Genomic DNA, 12,773 nt, shown 5'->3' on the forward strand with positions numbered 1-12,773 from the left:
GCCTAGGGCCAGAGTTGGGTACTGCTGTTGTAGCTGGAGCCTCTGTTGTGTGAAACTGAGAACTGAGGAGTGTGGCCAAGAGAAGCTCTTACAAGAGCACCCATTTCTAGGGTCGAGAAGGAGCACGGGCCCCAGGGACTGTTTAGCACCCAGTTAGGAATCCAAGTGTATTGGCCTTACTCCAGCTCACAGGATCCAAAATCCAGAGGGATACTACAGGAGTAGATTTTTAACCCTTCCCAAGTTATCCCATCAGGGTGACATGAAGTTTACTCAAGGAGAAATCCCAGCCTGTTTAAAAGGCAGCAATCAGTGGAGGAATGGAGCTGCTTGCCATCACAGGGTCATTGGCAGGTGGTTGTAGGTGCAGAAGGGAGCAATGCTGAAAAATTATAGGAATAAACCTGCCCTCGCAACCAGGTCCAGCACCAAGGCTGTGACTGCTTGGACTGTCAAGCAGTAGGAAGGAAGGTCAGCCCTTGGGGTACTTTCACCCTTACTGTTGGTCCCTTTGGCAGGTGCTTTAAGATATGAGCTCTTGACTATAATCCCAGCTTGGCCACCTACTTAGTGGTTGGGTGACACTTGGCAAGTTCTTAGCCTTGTATGTTACTGTTCTTATCTGTGAATGGAGAAGGTGACCATAACTCATTTCACAAGATTACTGCACAGATATTATGAGGTCCTGGAGAACACCCAGCCCAGTGCCTGGCTCCTAGTCCCCCTTCATTCAGTATTAGTGATGTTGATCATTATGCCATCCCTCCAATTTCCATTCCATCATCTTAGTAGGGGATAGCTACTCTTGTAAATACCTGTTTGTTGTGCAGCTGCTTCTCCTTTTCCCCTGCAGTTGCTCTGTCATGTTTTCTTAAAAATAAAGGGCAACAATGTATATTTGACATTACATTTTGAGCATTCGTAGAATCCCAGAGGATCTGAGACTTTGGGAATGCCCACTTATACCTGAGGGACCCCAATATCCATATTGGACACCAGATCTTAACTGTCCCATTGATGTCCTGCTGAGATCCCCGTATAGAGCTGGTATTCACCCATCCACCAGCTGCCATGAGGTTTAGTTCATCAAGAGGTCACACCTGCCCACTTCTGCAGAGAATTACCCCGTGCTGCAGGGGAGTCTCTGTGCCTAGGAGACTATACTCCTTCCTCTTCCTGGTGAGAAGCCCTGGGCTCATAATGGGCTGGAACAGGATACAAAAAGCCAGGCTCCATGCCACCCAGTCTGGTGCACATCGCACTCCAGAGCTCCCCCTGGCGTCGGGCTAAAGCACCAGCAGAAACCACAACTTTGCGTGACTTCTCTCTGTGCTTTCAGCTTCCTTCACTCCTGTTGTCTTTGAAAATATCCCTTCCAAAGGAGTCACTTGTGCTTCTAGGAAATTGCCATAAGGCAGAAACTTTACCAAATTGTCACATTCTTCGTGTTGTTAGAATATTATTGGCTAGAAACAATTAGAATGTGAGTTTGGCTAAGAACAGCCCTAGTCCCAAAGTACAAATAAATGTTCTGGGTCCCTGTGTGTCTGGAAAGCCTGCGGAAAGTAACGAGTTGCTTATCATCAGTTTCAGTTTATGAACTTCTCTTACTCTTGGAAATTAAGGAAGGTGGTCATTCGATCTCTGCTTTGCTACAGTGGGAACAGGGATGGGAGTCCCCAAGGGTCCTCAGGACAAGACTGGCTGGTGTCACCATGCAGTTGCATTTCTTACCACTCAGTAAAGATTATTAAAGAGCAATAATCAAAGATGAGACCAGTCACCAAAGAAGTACCTGCAATTTGTTTTGCCTAGTGTAAGCACCCAATTTTCTAATTCATCTAGGTTGCTAGGACAAATAGGGTAGAACTCCCAGTTAAATTTAAATTTCAGATAAGTAATAGTTTTTTAGTGTAAGCATATCCTGTGCAGCATTTGGAACATACTTGTAAAAAAACGGTATTTTTCAGTTAAATTCAAATTTAACCGAGAGTCCTGGATTTGTATTTGCTAAATCTGACAACCATAAATTCATCTCACATTCTATGATTGCATCTGTTTTCAGAATAAATGTTCTTTGTTTGAATGAACTTTCTTTTAATGTTCTTAACTGGATTGAAGTGTTCCTCCTAAGAAACATTAAAACAGTATTGTTACTATTGTTTTCCAGCTGGATGAAATTGGCATTTATGACCAACACAAATGGTAAAATTCCAGTCAGGAGGTAAGTCGATCATTTCTGCCTGTATTCTATACCCTGAATCAACTCTTGTGATACCAGAGAAAGAGCCCTTTACAAGTACTTGTTAATTGCTTTCACTAAAGATTATTTCTGGAAGCTTAGTTTAAATCACTCTATCAAATGCCGTGTTCAGTTTGTAAAAATCCCTTGTGGATGTAAAGTTGCATTTTTACTCAGAATCGGTAGCATTAGCTCTGCCTTGATGAAGAACATCTAGAAATGCAGCAGTATTCTTTTAATCTTCAAATAAGTGGGTTTTTAGGATTTTGATGTATTTCATCTAGTTGCCATGAGCAAAAATTAGCTAAAATTAAAGAAGTTTGTATTGTGCACCTGTAGTAGGAGTGTATAGACTGTGTCTTTGGAAGTGTGGTACCTAGTCTAGAGGTGCTCATTCTGGGCCTTGCTGTTCCCCTGGTGGGCAGGGCAGGTGAGTTCCTTTGGCTTCTTGGCACTTTGTCTCTAGGTGTACTGTCCATGGCACCATACACTCTTCTGAGCTGTCACTTTTTCCCCTTGCTCTGCCCAAGGTAACAGTGACAATGAAAAAAAAAATGGCAATAAAGCTTGAATGGAATCAAGAATGAAGAAAACAAGGGTACCTGGGTAGCTCAGTCAGTTAAGCGTCTGACTCTTGATTTCTGCTCAGGTCTTAATCTCAGAGAGATCAAGCCCCGCATGGGGCTCTATGCTGAGCATGGATCCTGCTTAAAATTCTCTTTCTCTCCCCCTCTGCCCCCGCCCCTTCCCCTGCTCATGCACATTATTTTAGAGATAAAATAAATAAATCTTAAAAAAAAGAGAAAAGAATGAAGAAAACATGAACCAGATTTGTCTTCTACATGTCTTTTTTAAATTCTATTTGTTTTATTTGTTTTTTTAAGATTTTATTTATTTATTCATGATAGACATAGAGAGAGGGAGAGAGAGAGAGAGGCAGAGACATAGGCAGAGGGAGAAGCAGGCTCCATGCTGGGAGCCCGACGTGGGACTTGATCCTGGGACTCCAGGATCACGCCCTGGGCCAAAGGCAGGTGCTAAACTGCTAAGCCACCCAGGGATCCCCAGTTCTATTTGTTTTAGAGCACAGTTGAGCAGAGGGAGAGAGAGGATCATGAAGCAGACTCCCCAATGAGCAGGGAGGCTACTCAGAGCTCAATCCCAGGACGCTGAGATCATGACCTGAGCCAAAATCAAGAGTCAGGCACTTAACCAACTGAACTACCCAGGCACCCTTCCAACATGCCTTCTTTAATACTAAGCTGATATGTTTCACCCTCTGAGGATTCCCCATGCTTCCCTCTTTTCTGCTTCTCTATTCCATTTCTGGTGTTAGGATTTGCTAGTGGTCTGTGGGGACATCTTGAGATGGTAGTAAGAGGAATTCTTTACCAAACTCTCCAGTATCTTTTTGGCTCGTGTTTGTGTAAGCACTTCATGGAAATTCCATAAGCTGGAGTGGGTCTCAGAGGGTCAGCTGTCCACATGAAACCAGGAGTGTGTTTGGATTCATGAGCCTAAGCCCACAGTCTGAATTAATCATGGATTACCTGGATACCAACCCAGTCTTCTAGAATTCTCCAGACTTTGATTCCTGTTGACTTCTATCTGCATACCACTTTAGTGAAGAAGCCAACTGCAAACAAAACCCAGAGCTACTGAGTAGAATCTTGTCTTAGAACTGTTTATCTTCGATTGACTTACTTCACTCAGCATAATACCCTCCAGTTCCATCCACGTTGAAGCAAATGGTGGGTATTTGTCGTTTCTAATGGCTGCTGAGTGAAGTAAGTCAATTGGAGAAGGACAAACAGTGTATGTTCTCATTCATTTGGGGAATATGAATAATAGTGAAAGGGAATGGAAGGGAAGGGAGAAGAAATGTGTGGGAAATATCAGAAAGGGAGACAGAACATAAAGACTCCTAACTCTGGGAAACGAACTAGGGGTGGTGGAAGGGGAGGAGGGCGGGGGGTGGGGGTGAATGGGTGATGGTCACTGAGGGGGGCACTTGACGGGATGAGCACTGGGTGTTATTCTGTATGTTGGTAAATCGAACACCAATAAAAATTAATTTATTAAAAAAAAAGAACTGTTTATCTTAAAAAAAAAGAAAAGAAAAGAAAAAAAGAACTGTTTATCTTCCAGAGATGAGGCAAACAGGTCACCAACTGATAGCATTTGAGCAAATGCATTTGAGCAGTGGCATGCTGATCACATTGAACCATTTCTGACTTTTCTACGCCTTCCTTTCTGCCAAGTCACTTCATTCTGCCTTGAAACTTCATTCTGTATCCCTAGGAGATTATCTTCATACTCTCTCAAAATTATTCTTTTCACATTTAATAGAATTGACCTAGGAGCACCTGGGTGGTTCAGTCAGTTAAGCATCTGCCTTCAGCGTAGGTCATGATCCCAGGGTCTTGGGATTGAGCCCCACCTTAGGCTCCCTGCTCAGTGGGGAGCCTGCTTCTCCCCTTCCCCTGGCCTTTCTCCCTGCTAGTGCTCTCTTGCTCTCAAATACATAACATCTTTTTTTTTTTTTTAGATTTTATTTATTAATGAAAGACAGGGAGAGAGAGAGAATGAATGAGAGGCAGAGACACAGACAGAGGGAGGAAGCAGGCTCCATGCAGGGAGCCCAACGTGGGACTTGTTCCTGGGTCTCCAGGATCAGGCCCTGGGCTGAAGGTGGCGCTAATCCACTGAGCCACCCGGGCTGCCCAAATACATAAAATCTATCATTTTTCTTAATTCCATGCTCTGTAATAATCCATATGACAGGGACGCCTGGGTGGCTCAGCAGTTGAGCGTCTGCCTTCAGCTCAGGTTGTGATCCTGGAGACCCAGGATCAAGTCCTGCATTGGGCTCCCTGCATGGAGCCTGCTTCTCTCTCTGCCTGTGTCTCTGCCTGTGTCTCTGCCTGTGTGTGTGTGTGTGTGTGTGTGTGTGTCTCATGAATAAATAAAATATTTAAAAAAAAACAATCCATATGACAGAATTAAATATCAATGAGAAAATTGAAAGCATACAAATCATAAAGAAGAAGACAGTATTTTTGCTTGACTTTTTATTGAGGGCTTACCAAGTTATAGAACTCATGCATTTGTTGTGGTCTTTATAGATCTGGATGTAGGATTCTCCTTTTTATTAGCTTTCTAGCAAATCAACATTATGTCTGCTTTAGAAAAAAAAAGGTAGAGCTTTTTAAAAAAAAAACAAAAGCCAAAAACACCTTTTTAAAACCCTTGACTGATAATTATTGGCAAAGATACTTTACAGTGATCCTTATTTTTTTGTAAATCCTTTGTTCTATTGAGCAATGGCAGGACAACTATTTTAATATATCCTAGCATCCTACAGCTACTACCCAACATATAGTATATTTTTCTTTAAAGTCTATATTGAAGTAATGAGTCCAAACTTAACACAGACAGCAGTGTGGAGAATAGAAATTTATGTTGGATCTGTTTTTACATACCTTACTGTCCTTTTTCTTCCAAGATAAGGTTCAGGCAATATACAAAGTAAAAACACAGATTGCAATCAAAGCAAAGCACGTCTAACTGGCAATTTTGGTCTCATTTATATGTATTCTAATCAAGCCATTGTTAGACAAGCTTAGAAGTCTTTTATGGTTTCAAAGATCCTTATCGATATGTTCACATACAAAATTATTACCATCCTTTTGTCATTTTCTTTAGTTCTCCTTGACATAAACTCTTTGGTGCCTGCCAGTATTAACAGGTGTTTGACACAAGACATCTGTGATTCGGGGGCAGTTTGTTCAGAGTTGATGGAGAATTGATACCAAGCCAGAGGAAAGCGGATGAATCTCCTGGTAGATGAGCTTGCCAAGAGCTAGGTGGAAATTGTTCTGAATGTTTTAATGGATATTAAGAGTAAACACTTTTAAAATGTCATTTCATCACTATCATTCTGGAGTTCTTAAAATGGAAACTATTAGTATTGTGCACATACTGTTTAAAGGGATCTGGCTTCATAGTCATTACATAGCTTGGGAATGACCCCTGCTCTTGAGTATTAGCTGAAATTTAATATCCAGGAAATTTCAGGGATGATTAATGAAGAAAGTCTTAGTCTTTACCTCCCTTTTTCCTTTCCATGTATACAGTCTTATGCAGACTCCCTTTCTCTCAAACTTCCAAACTCGCACTCCGTTTATCTTCCCACCCAGACCAAAGTTTGAAAGTCACTCTTTCCTTTGCCATTTCCTCCCTTGTAACCTGGAGTCGAAACCAGTGGCTAGAGAGTTGGGATATGGTAGCCAGACAATAATTGCAGGCTCTGGTTGGGAGTAGTCTTAAAGGAGGCCATTGTATTGAAGAAGGCTGAGAGCTTCAGGTATGGGCATGGCAGCCCAGCTCCTGTGTAATCCATCTACGTCCCAAAAGCTTGGTTTGTCTACAGAGGGGATAGGACTCTCCTGAGGCATCACTGCCTGAGTCCTCCCTGAGTGATTCAGAAGTTGGTGTTAAAACCACCGAATGGATCATAGGCCTATTGAGGGCAAGGAAAGAATGAGACCTACTTGGTGTTTAGCATCATTGCTCTCTTAGTTACCTATAAAGTCTATAGGAACATGGAATTGAACCAGGACTCCAGAAGGATTGGGCTTCACTCAAGGGTATTTGCTTTCATAGCATTTCTTTAGGGGAAGGTGGTTTATTTTGATCCAACAAAAACTCATTGAGTTCTACCCTATACCCTGCGGGCATGGGGCTGTATATAGAGAGTTGAATAAATCACTGTCCTTTATAAGTAGTCTCCCATGATATGCCTATGAAGGTGTCTAAAATCTCCCCAGGCTTTGATAAATGTGTTTCTCTCAGGACCCTGTTAAAGGGCATTCTTCTGGGCCTCTAACTGGAAACTCCCAAGAATTCCCCTTTGCCTCACAACCCCCCTAAGGGAATCCATTTTAAGGCCCAAGCTGTCTGATAGCTGTCTGGAGCAAAGGCAATAAAGGCACTTTGTTAGATAGACCAGGGCAATGGCCTTACTCTTACTCAACTTTCTTTCTCCTATTTTCCATCCTGGGCTTGGTCTCCTTGAGAATGAGGTGGGCAAACCTGCAGTGACATTGCCCAACCCAAGCCCCCTCAGGAAGGAGGGGCCAGAGAACAAACCCCTCTGGCCATAATGCCACCTCTTGCCTCTGTTTTTTGCACAATCATGTTGTTGGGCTCTGGCTCTGCCTTCACTGATATATTCCTACAGGGATTTTCCTCTCTCCTGGCACTGGACACCCTATTTTTTCTTTCTCTCTCAATCTCTTTATTTGCTCCCCCCACCCCATGCAAGCAAATGCTTGCATCTCCTCCTCCTACTCCCTGTTTCTTTCTTGGCACTTCAGCAAGCTCTTAGCCAAAAACTTCTATTCCTGTACACTCTTCCCTTCCTTCCTTCCCTCCTCTCCCTCTACCCCACACCCTGCTACTGTTTCACCAGAAGGGCTCAGGCCCTGTACCTGCTACATTCATGACCACATCGATCAGTTCTCATCTCATTTCTCATGCCTCTCCAAACCTAACCAAAGCTCAGGTTTGCCGAGATACCCCTGAGATTGCTAGGCAAGCAGTTTCCTTCCAGGCATCCCAAATGTGGGGATGCTGGCACCTGTAGCTCTCACACTAAGACATAATTTAAAAGAGAGAGAGAGAGAGAGAGAGAACACTGAATAGCTACTTTCCCCTGTTTTATAAAGGTCAGATAAATTGCTTCTCAAACCAATTTAGTGTATACAAATTCTGTGAACTCTAGGGAAGTGGGAAAATGTGAACATAACACCCTCTACGCTGGAAACTGGTTTACTTAATGTCAAACACATATGTACAACCACGTCCATAGATTTGTTCAAGGGAATCTTTGGGCCTCCGTAGACTTGAATGCCACTGTGTAAAGTGCCCTTAAAAATGTACTTCTCAAGAGTATTCTTGGACCAAGTATAAAACCATAAAGCTTTGAATGAACACATAACAATTCCTTGACTTAAAGTTAGTTCTTCCCAATCTATTTGGGGAAGTTATACTCTGCAGTTGTAGAGGTGCTTTCTCCCACTCATCAAGAATAATTGGCTCTCCGTGCTTACAGTTGGAGCTGGCCTCCACTTAACATGAATAACGAGTGCATGACAGGGTTGCGTGTTGGGAGGTGCTGTTACAAAGCCCCTTGTGCTCATGGAGAAGGCCACGCTTCCCACATGAAACGGCTCTATCCTCAGGTCGAGGCTGGACTTTTGAAATTAGTTTCAGTTATTACAGTGATAGGTTACCTGGGCTTCCAGCCACAGAATGAATGAAGGTTCCTTTGGTTGGCTAAGGCACAGCTCAGGACCAGCATGATTCTAGGACACCAGCTCCTCTCAATAGGTCATTCTGCATGTCACCAGTGTATTTATCATAAGCAGGAAATATGCTTATTAAGGTAGTACTCATTTTAGCAGCCTTGATGTACACCATACAAGATAAAGGGAACACCATTATTCAGAAATGCCATGTGTCAGGGTAGTACCAAGATTCTGTTGAAACATTGAGCAAATGTTCCCCTAGCTCCCCTTCCCACCTCATCTACCCCTTTCTTCATCAACTCCCTAATCTTTGTTGTAGCTGGCATTTCAGAGTAGCTCGAGGGTGCTTAGTTAGCTCAAGAAAAATTTAAGGGCACCTGCGTGGCTCAGTTGGTTAAGCGTCTTACTTTGGCTCAGGTCATGATCTCAGGGTCCTGAGATTGAGCCCCATGTAGGGCTCCCCTCAGCAAGGAGCCTGCTTCTCCCTCTCCCTCTATGCACCCCATTCATGCTCCTCTCTATTTATCTCTCAAATAAATAAATAAAATCTTTTTAAAATTTTAAAAAAATATGTCTGATGTTGGATGTCAGCTGTAGTAAGTATGAAAACAAGCTATAAAGAGCCATTTTAGGCAGAGGCTGAACTCTGAGGAACCTTTTTTTTCCCCCCAAGCCTAGATAGTGTCAACATGAGATTTTATTCTAGACCTGTCCCATCTGCCATGTTCCTTCTTCCAGAGAGAGTTATTTGTAGGATCGAAGTGTATCATTGTTTTTGTCCAGCAGGATCTCCAGGGCTTCTGTGTTCACCCAGGGGGACAGTCATCTGAGAATCAAGTTGCCTCTCGAGTATAACCAGAGGAATATTGCAGGAGCTAGTTAGGGAAATAAAAAAATGCCTAGAAATGAAAACTAAATTCTACTTCCTTTCCCTTTCTCTCCCTGCCATCCTACCATCTGAGTATTACTTGGAGTTTTGCCTCAGAGAAAACAGAATCAACAATAACTTGACTTTTTTTTTTGTTTGTTTTCTTTTCTGCCCTAGTATTACTAGAACGTTTGCATCGGGGAAAACAGAAAAGGTGATCTTTCAAGCACTCAAGGAGTTAGGTCTTCCCAGTGGAAAGGTATCTATTCATTTAATCATGTGTTTCCAAATGACTTTGTCTATTTATGTTCTCATACGTAATAAGCCAGATTTTTTATTCTAAACTGCTGTCATTTAGATTCAAAACTGGATTCAATCTCATAAAGTACAGATAACTCTCCCTTCTTCTTCTCCTGCCTGCCTGTCTTTATTTTCTGAGCATTTTAAACTAAATGTTCTTGAATTCAAATAATGTACTTCACAATGTTTTTATCAACTTTATTAGGGAAAGGAAATGATAGCCAGTTTGCTCTTTTACACAGCTTGTGGAAAGGTTTATTTTATCTTATTTTTTGAGAGAGAGAGAGAGAAAGTGGGGGAGCGGGGGTGGCATGCAGAGGGAGAGAGAATCTCAAGCAGGCTCCATGCCCAGCACAGAGCCAGATGCTGGGCTCGATCTCATGACTCTAAAATCATGATCTGAACCAAAGTCATGAGTCAGATGCCCAGCTGGCTGAATGCCCAGGCGCCCCCAGAAAGCTTATTTTAGAGAAGCCCATCCACCTTGCCTTGACCAAACACAGTGTGAGCCTGAATAATTGGCTAATAAATCCTGTTCTTCAGGATGGCTGTGAGATATTTTATAAAGCACCCCTCCCTACACAAACCATTCGTGTACCTGGCCCTTTGGACCTAGGATAATTGAAATTAACTTACTGACTACAAAAAATATTTAGGCCTGTTACTACTTTAACAAATCCAATTTGAAATACAAACTTCAGTGTGAAAAGTAAAATTTTATGTGGTCATCCTGAGCCCCTTCATGTGATCTTGTGAAAATTCACAAGATGAACATAAGTAAACACTAGGTTTGATTTATTCAGCATCCTTTAGGCAGGCACTTGCTTTTCTACCTCAAGGAGAGAAAGAGGAAATGTTTCTTTATATTTATTTTACGGGGTGTTTCCCAGAGCAAACCCAGCTGTAGTCAGTGTTTGAACACACAAGTCCTGGCTGCATGGTAACCAGAAACACCCATTTACACGTGCCGTGTGCTGGCGGGATGGCCTGGCTACAGCTGGAATTGGCCTTCTGGCTTCTATCAGTAAGAATCCGAAATGGGGGCCCTGGGTTCACCAGTAGTCATTGCTTTGCTTCGTGATCCTGTCAATTCTTTCCCTCCAAGGAGAAAAATGTTGCACGTGTTATGACACTCTTTGCTCTTTACAGAATGATGAAATTGAGCCTGCAGCATTTACTTATGAGAAGTTCTATGAACTGACACAAAAGATTTGTCCTCGGACAGATATAGAGGATCTTTTTAAAAAAATGTAAGTTCTACTTAAAAGAAAATGTCATATTGTTGTCATTTTAGATTTTTAAAACATTTTTGTCATAATGTTTTAATATAGTAGGTTGAGAGTCTCTAGGATTATGTAGCTAGGGTTACATTTTCACCCCTTAGTTTATCACTGTAAAAGTTCACTCAGAGTTTTCGAGAAACTTTTACAAAAATTAATGGCAGCACCTGGAACAATTTTTTCCCCCTTGCATTGGCTTTACTAACTACCTATAATTTTAACCTGCTCCTTTAGGTATTAACCCATTATGTGAACTAACTAGATTCGATTTGGAATGTTATTATGTTGTTGAAAAGTTCATTCATCCCAGTTATTTCAAATGGATGACTTACATGTTGTATTTAAAATAATGGCTTTTCATAATACTAGAGAATTGCAGACATGTTCTGTGAGCTAGCGGGAGTGTTTTCTTTCTCTTATTGTTGGGTTGTTTTTTTGTTTTTGTTTTTGTTTTTGTTTTTGTTTTTGTTTTTCGTACAAACAGTCTCTGGCCATTTTAAGAATGCACCACTACTTCAGGGTTAGAAGATAAGTTTAGCATTATCATCAACAAATGTCAACATGTAAATCGTACCTACTGTAGCATCATATACAAAAACTTACTTTTTCTAATAAATTTCTTTTCAGCAATGGAGACAAAACTGATTATTTAACGGTAGACCAATTAGTGAGCTTTCTAAATGAAGTAAGCTTTTTCATACATTAACTCCATAAAGTCTGTGTGCAGTGGCTTGCCTCTTCCAGTGTTCCCCATTGCATGCCCGCATCATATGCCCTACTTGCTTTGCTTCTGACCTGCTGATCTTTCCATATGGCTTTCTTTACCAGGTGCAAAAATCAGCTGCTGCTCCTGTGTGTTCATGCACTTCCTACACATTGGCTTTGCACACTGCTTTTTTTTTTTGTTGGTTTTCTTGCTGTGATGTATAGCTCTGGTTCTATGTGTGCGTGTGAATTTTATAATATATCCATTTAATTAAATGTGTCTATGTTTTTGCAAGATGATATTTAAGGTAATTTTTTTTCTCTCCTATTGATCTCATTAAATAGAGAATGGATTGAAATTACCATACTATAGTTGGATTCTCCATTGCTAACTTTTTCTCATACTTTTGCATGGACTGGGAAACTTTATTTTTTGTCTTTTAATGGATTGCATGTAAGAACAATGTGTAGGTTCCAAGAGAATATTTTGACAACAAGCACAACAGTGGAGTTCCTGGGTGAAAATACAGTACATATTAGGCCAATTAGATTGAAGGACAAATTTTTACATTTTATTTTTATAACAAGCTTAGGGCTCATTTTAGAATATGATCCACTCAACAACCAAAACTGGTTGACAACATTTGCTTACACACAAGAGAAAAATAATTTCGAACACATAAAGTTTGCAACTTTTGTTACAACTAAAATTTACTTTTTTCTCTTTACACACACAAAAGAATGTTCTGTTCAATGAAACCCATTGAAGCTCTTGCTAATCCAAAATGGGAAATTTACTTTTTTTCTAACACATTAGTGGAATTGACAATATATTTTTGTTTCAAAACAATTTTAATATAATTTAACTGTTATACCATACCAAGAGAAAACATTTGAAGAGAGTATTATCCTACACATGAGGCATTGCCCCAAAGAACAGGCAACAGGGAGAGATGATTTGCCAGTTTGTAGGAACAAATCACATCTTTGCCAAAGCCCTTACAAAGCTATAAAAATGAGAGCCTAAAAGCCCTTATGCAGGGAAGACTAGCGACTCCATTTATCAG

General features: G+C 41.2%; 1 protein-coding gene across 4 annotated transcripts in view; it reads left to right on the plus strand.

The window, feature by feature from the left end:
- PLCB4 (phospholipase C beta 4) overlaps window positions 1-12,773 on the plus strand; it is a 420,180-nt gene that overhangs the window by 310,228 nt on the left and 97,179 nt on the right. For all 4 annotated transcript variants that reach the window (XM_055306664.1, XM_055306687.1, XM_055306672.1 and 1 more), the window contains exons 8-11: window positions 2,171-2,224; window positions 9,599-9,680; window positions 10,871-10,971; window positions 11,629-11,686. In XM_055306664.1, coding sequence (XP_055162639.1) covers window positions 2,171-2,224; window positions 9,599-9,680; window positions 10,871-10,971; window positions 11,629-11,686 — 295 coding nt within the window. The remainder of the gene's footprint in view (window positions 1-2,170; window positions 2,225-9,598; window positions 9,681-10,870; window positions 10,972-11,628; window positions 11,687-12,773) is intronic.

This window comes from Nyctereutes procyonoides, unplaced genomic scaffold (assembly GCF_905146905.1).
Source record: "Nyctereutes procyonoides isolate TBG_1078 unplaced genomic scaffold, NYPRO_anot_genome, whole genome shotgun sequence".
In the NCBI taxonomy this organism is placed as follows: domain Eukaryota; kingdom Metazoa; phylum Chordata; class Mammalia; order Carnivora; family Canidae; genus Nyctereutes; species Nyctereutes procyonoides.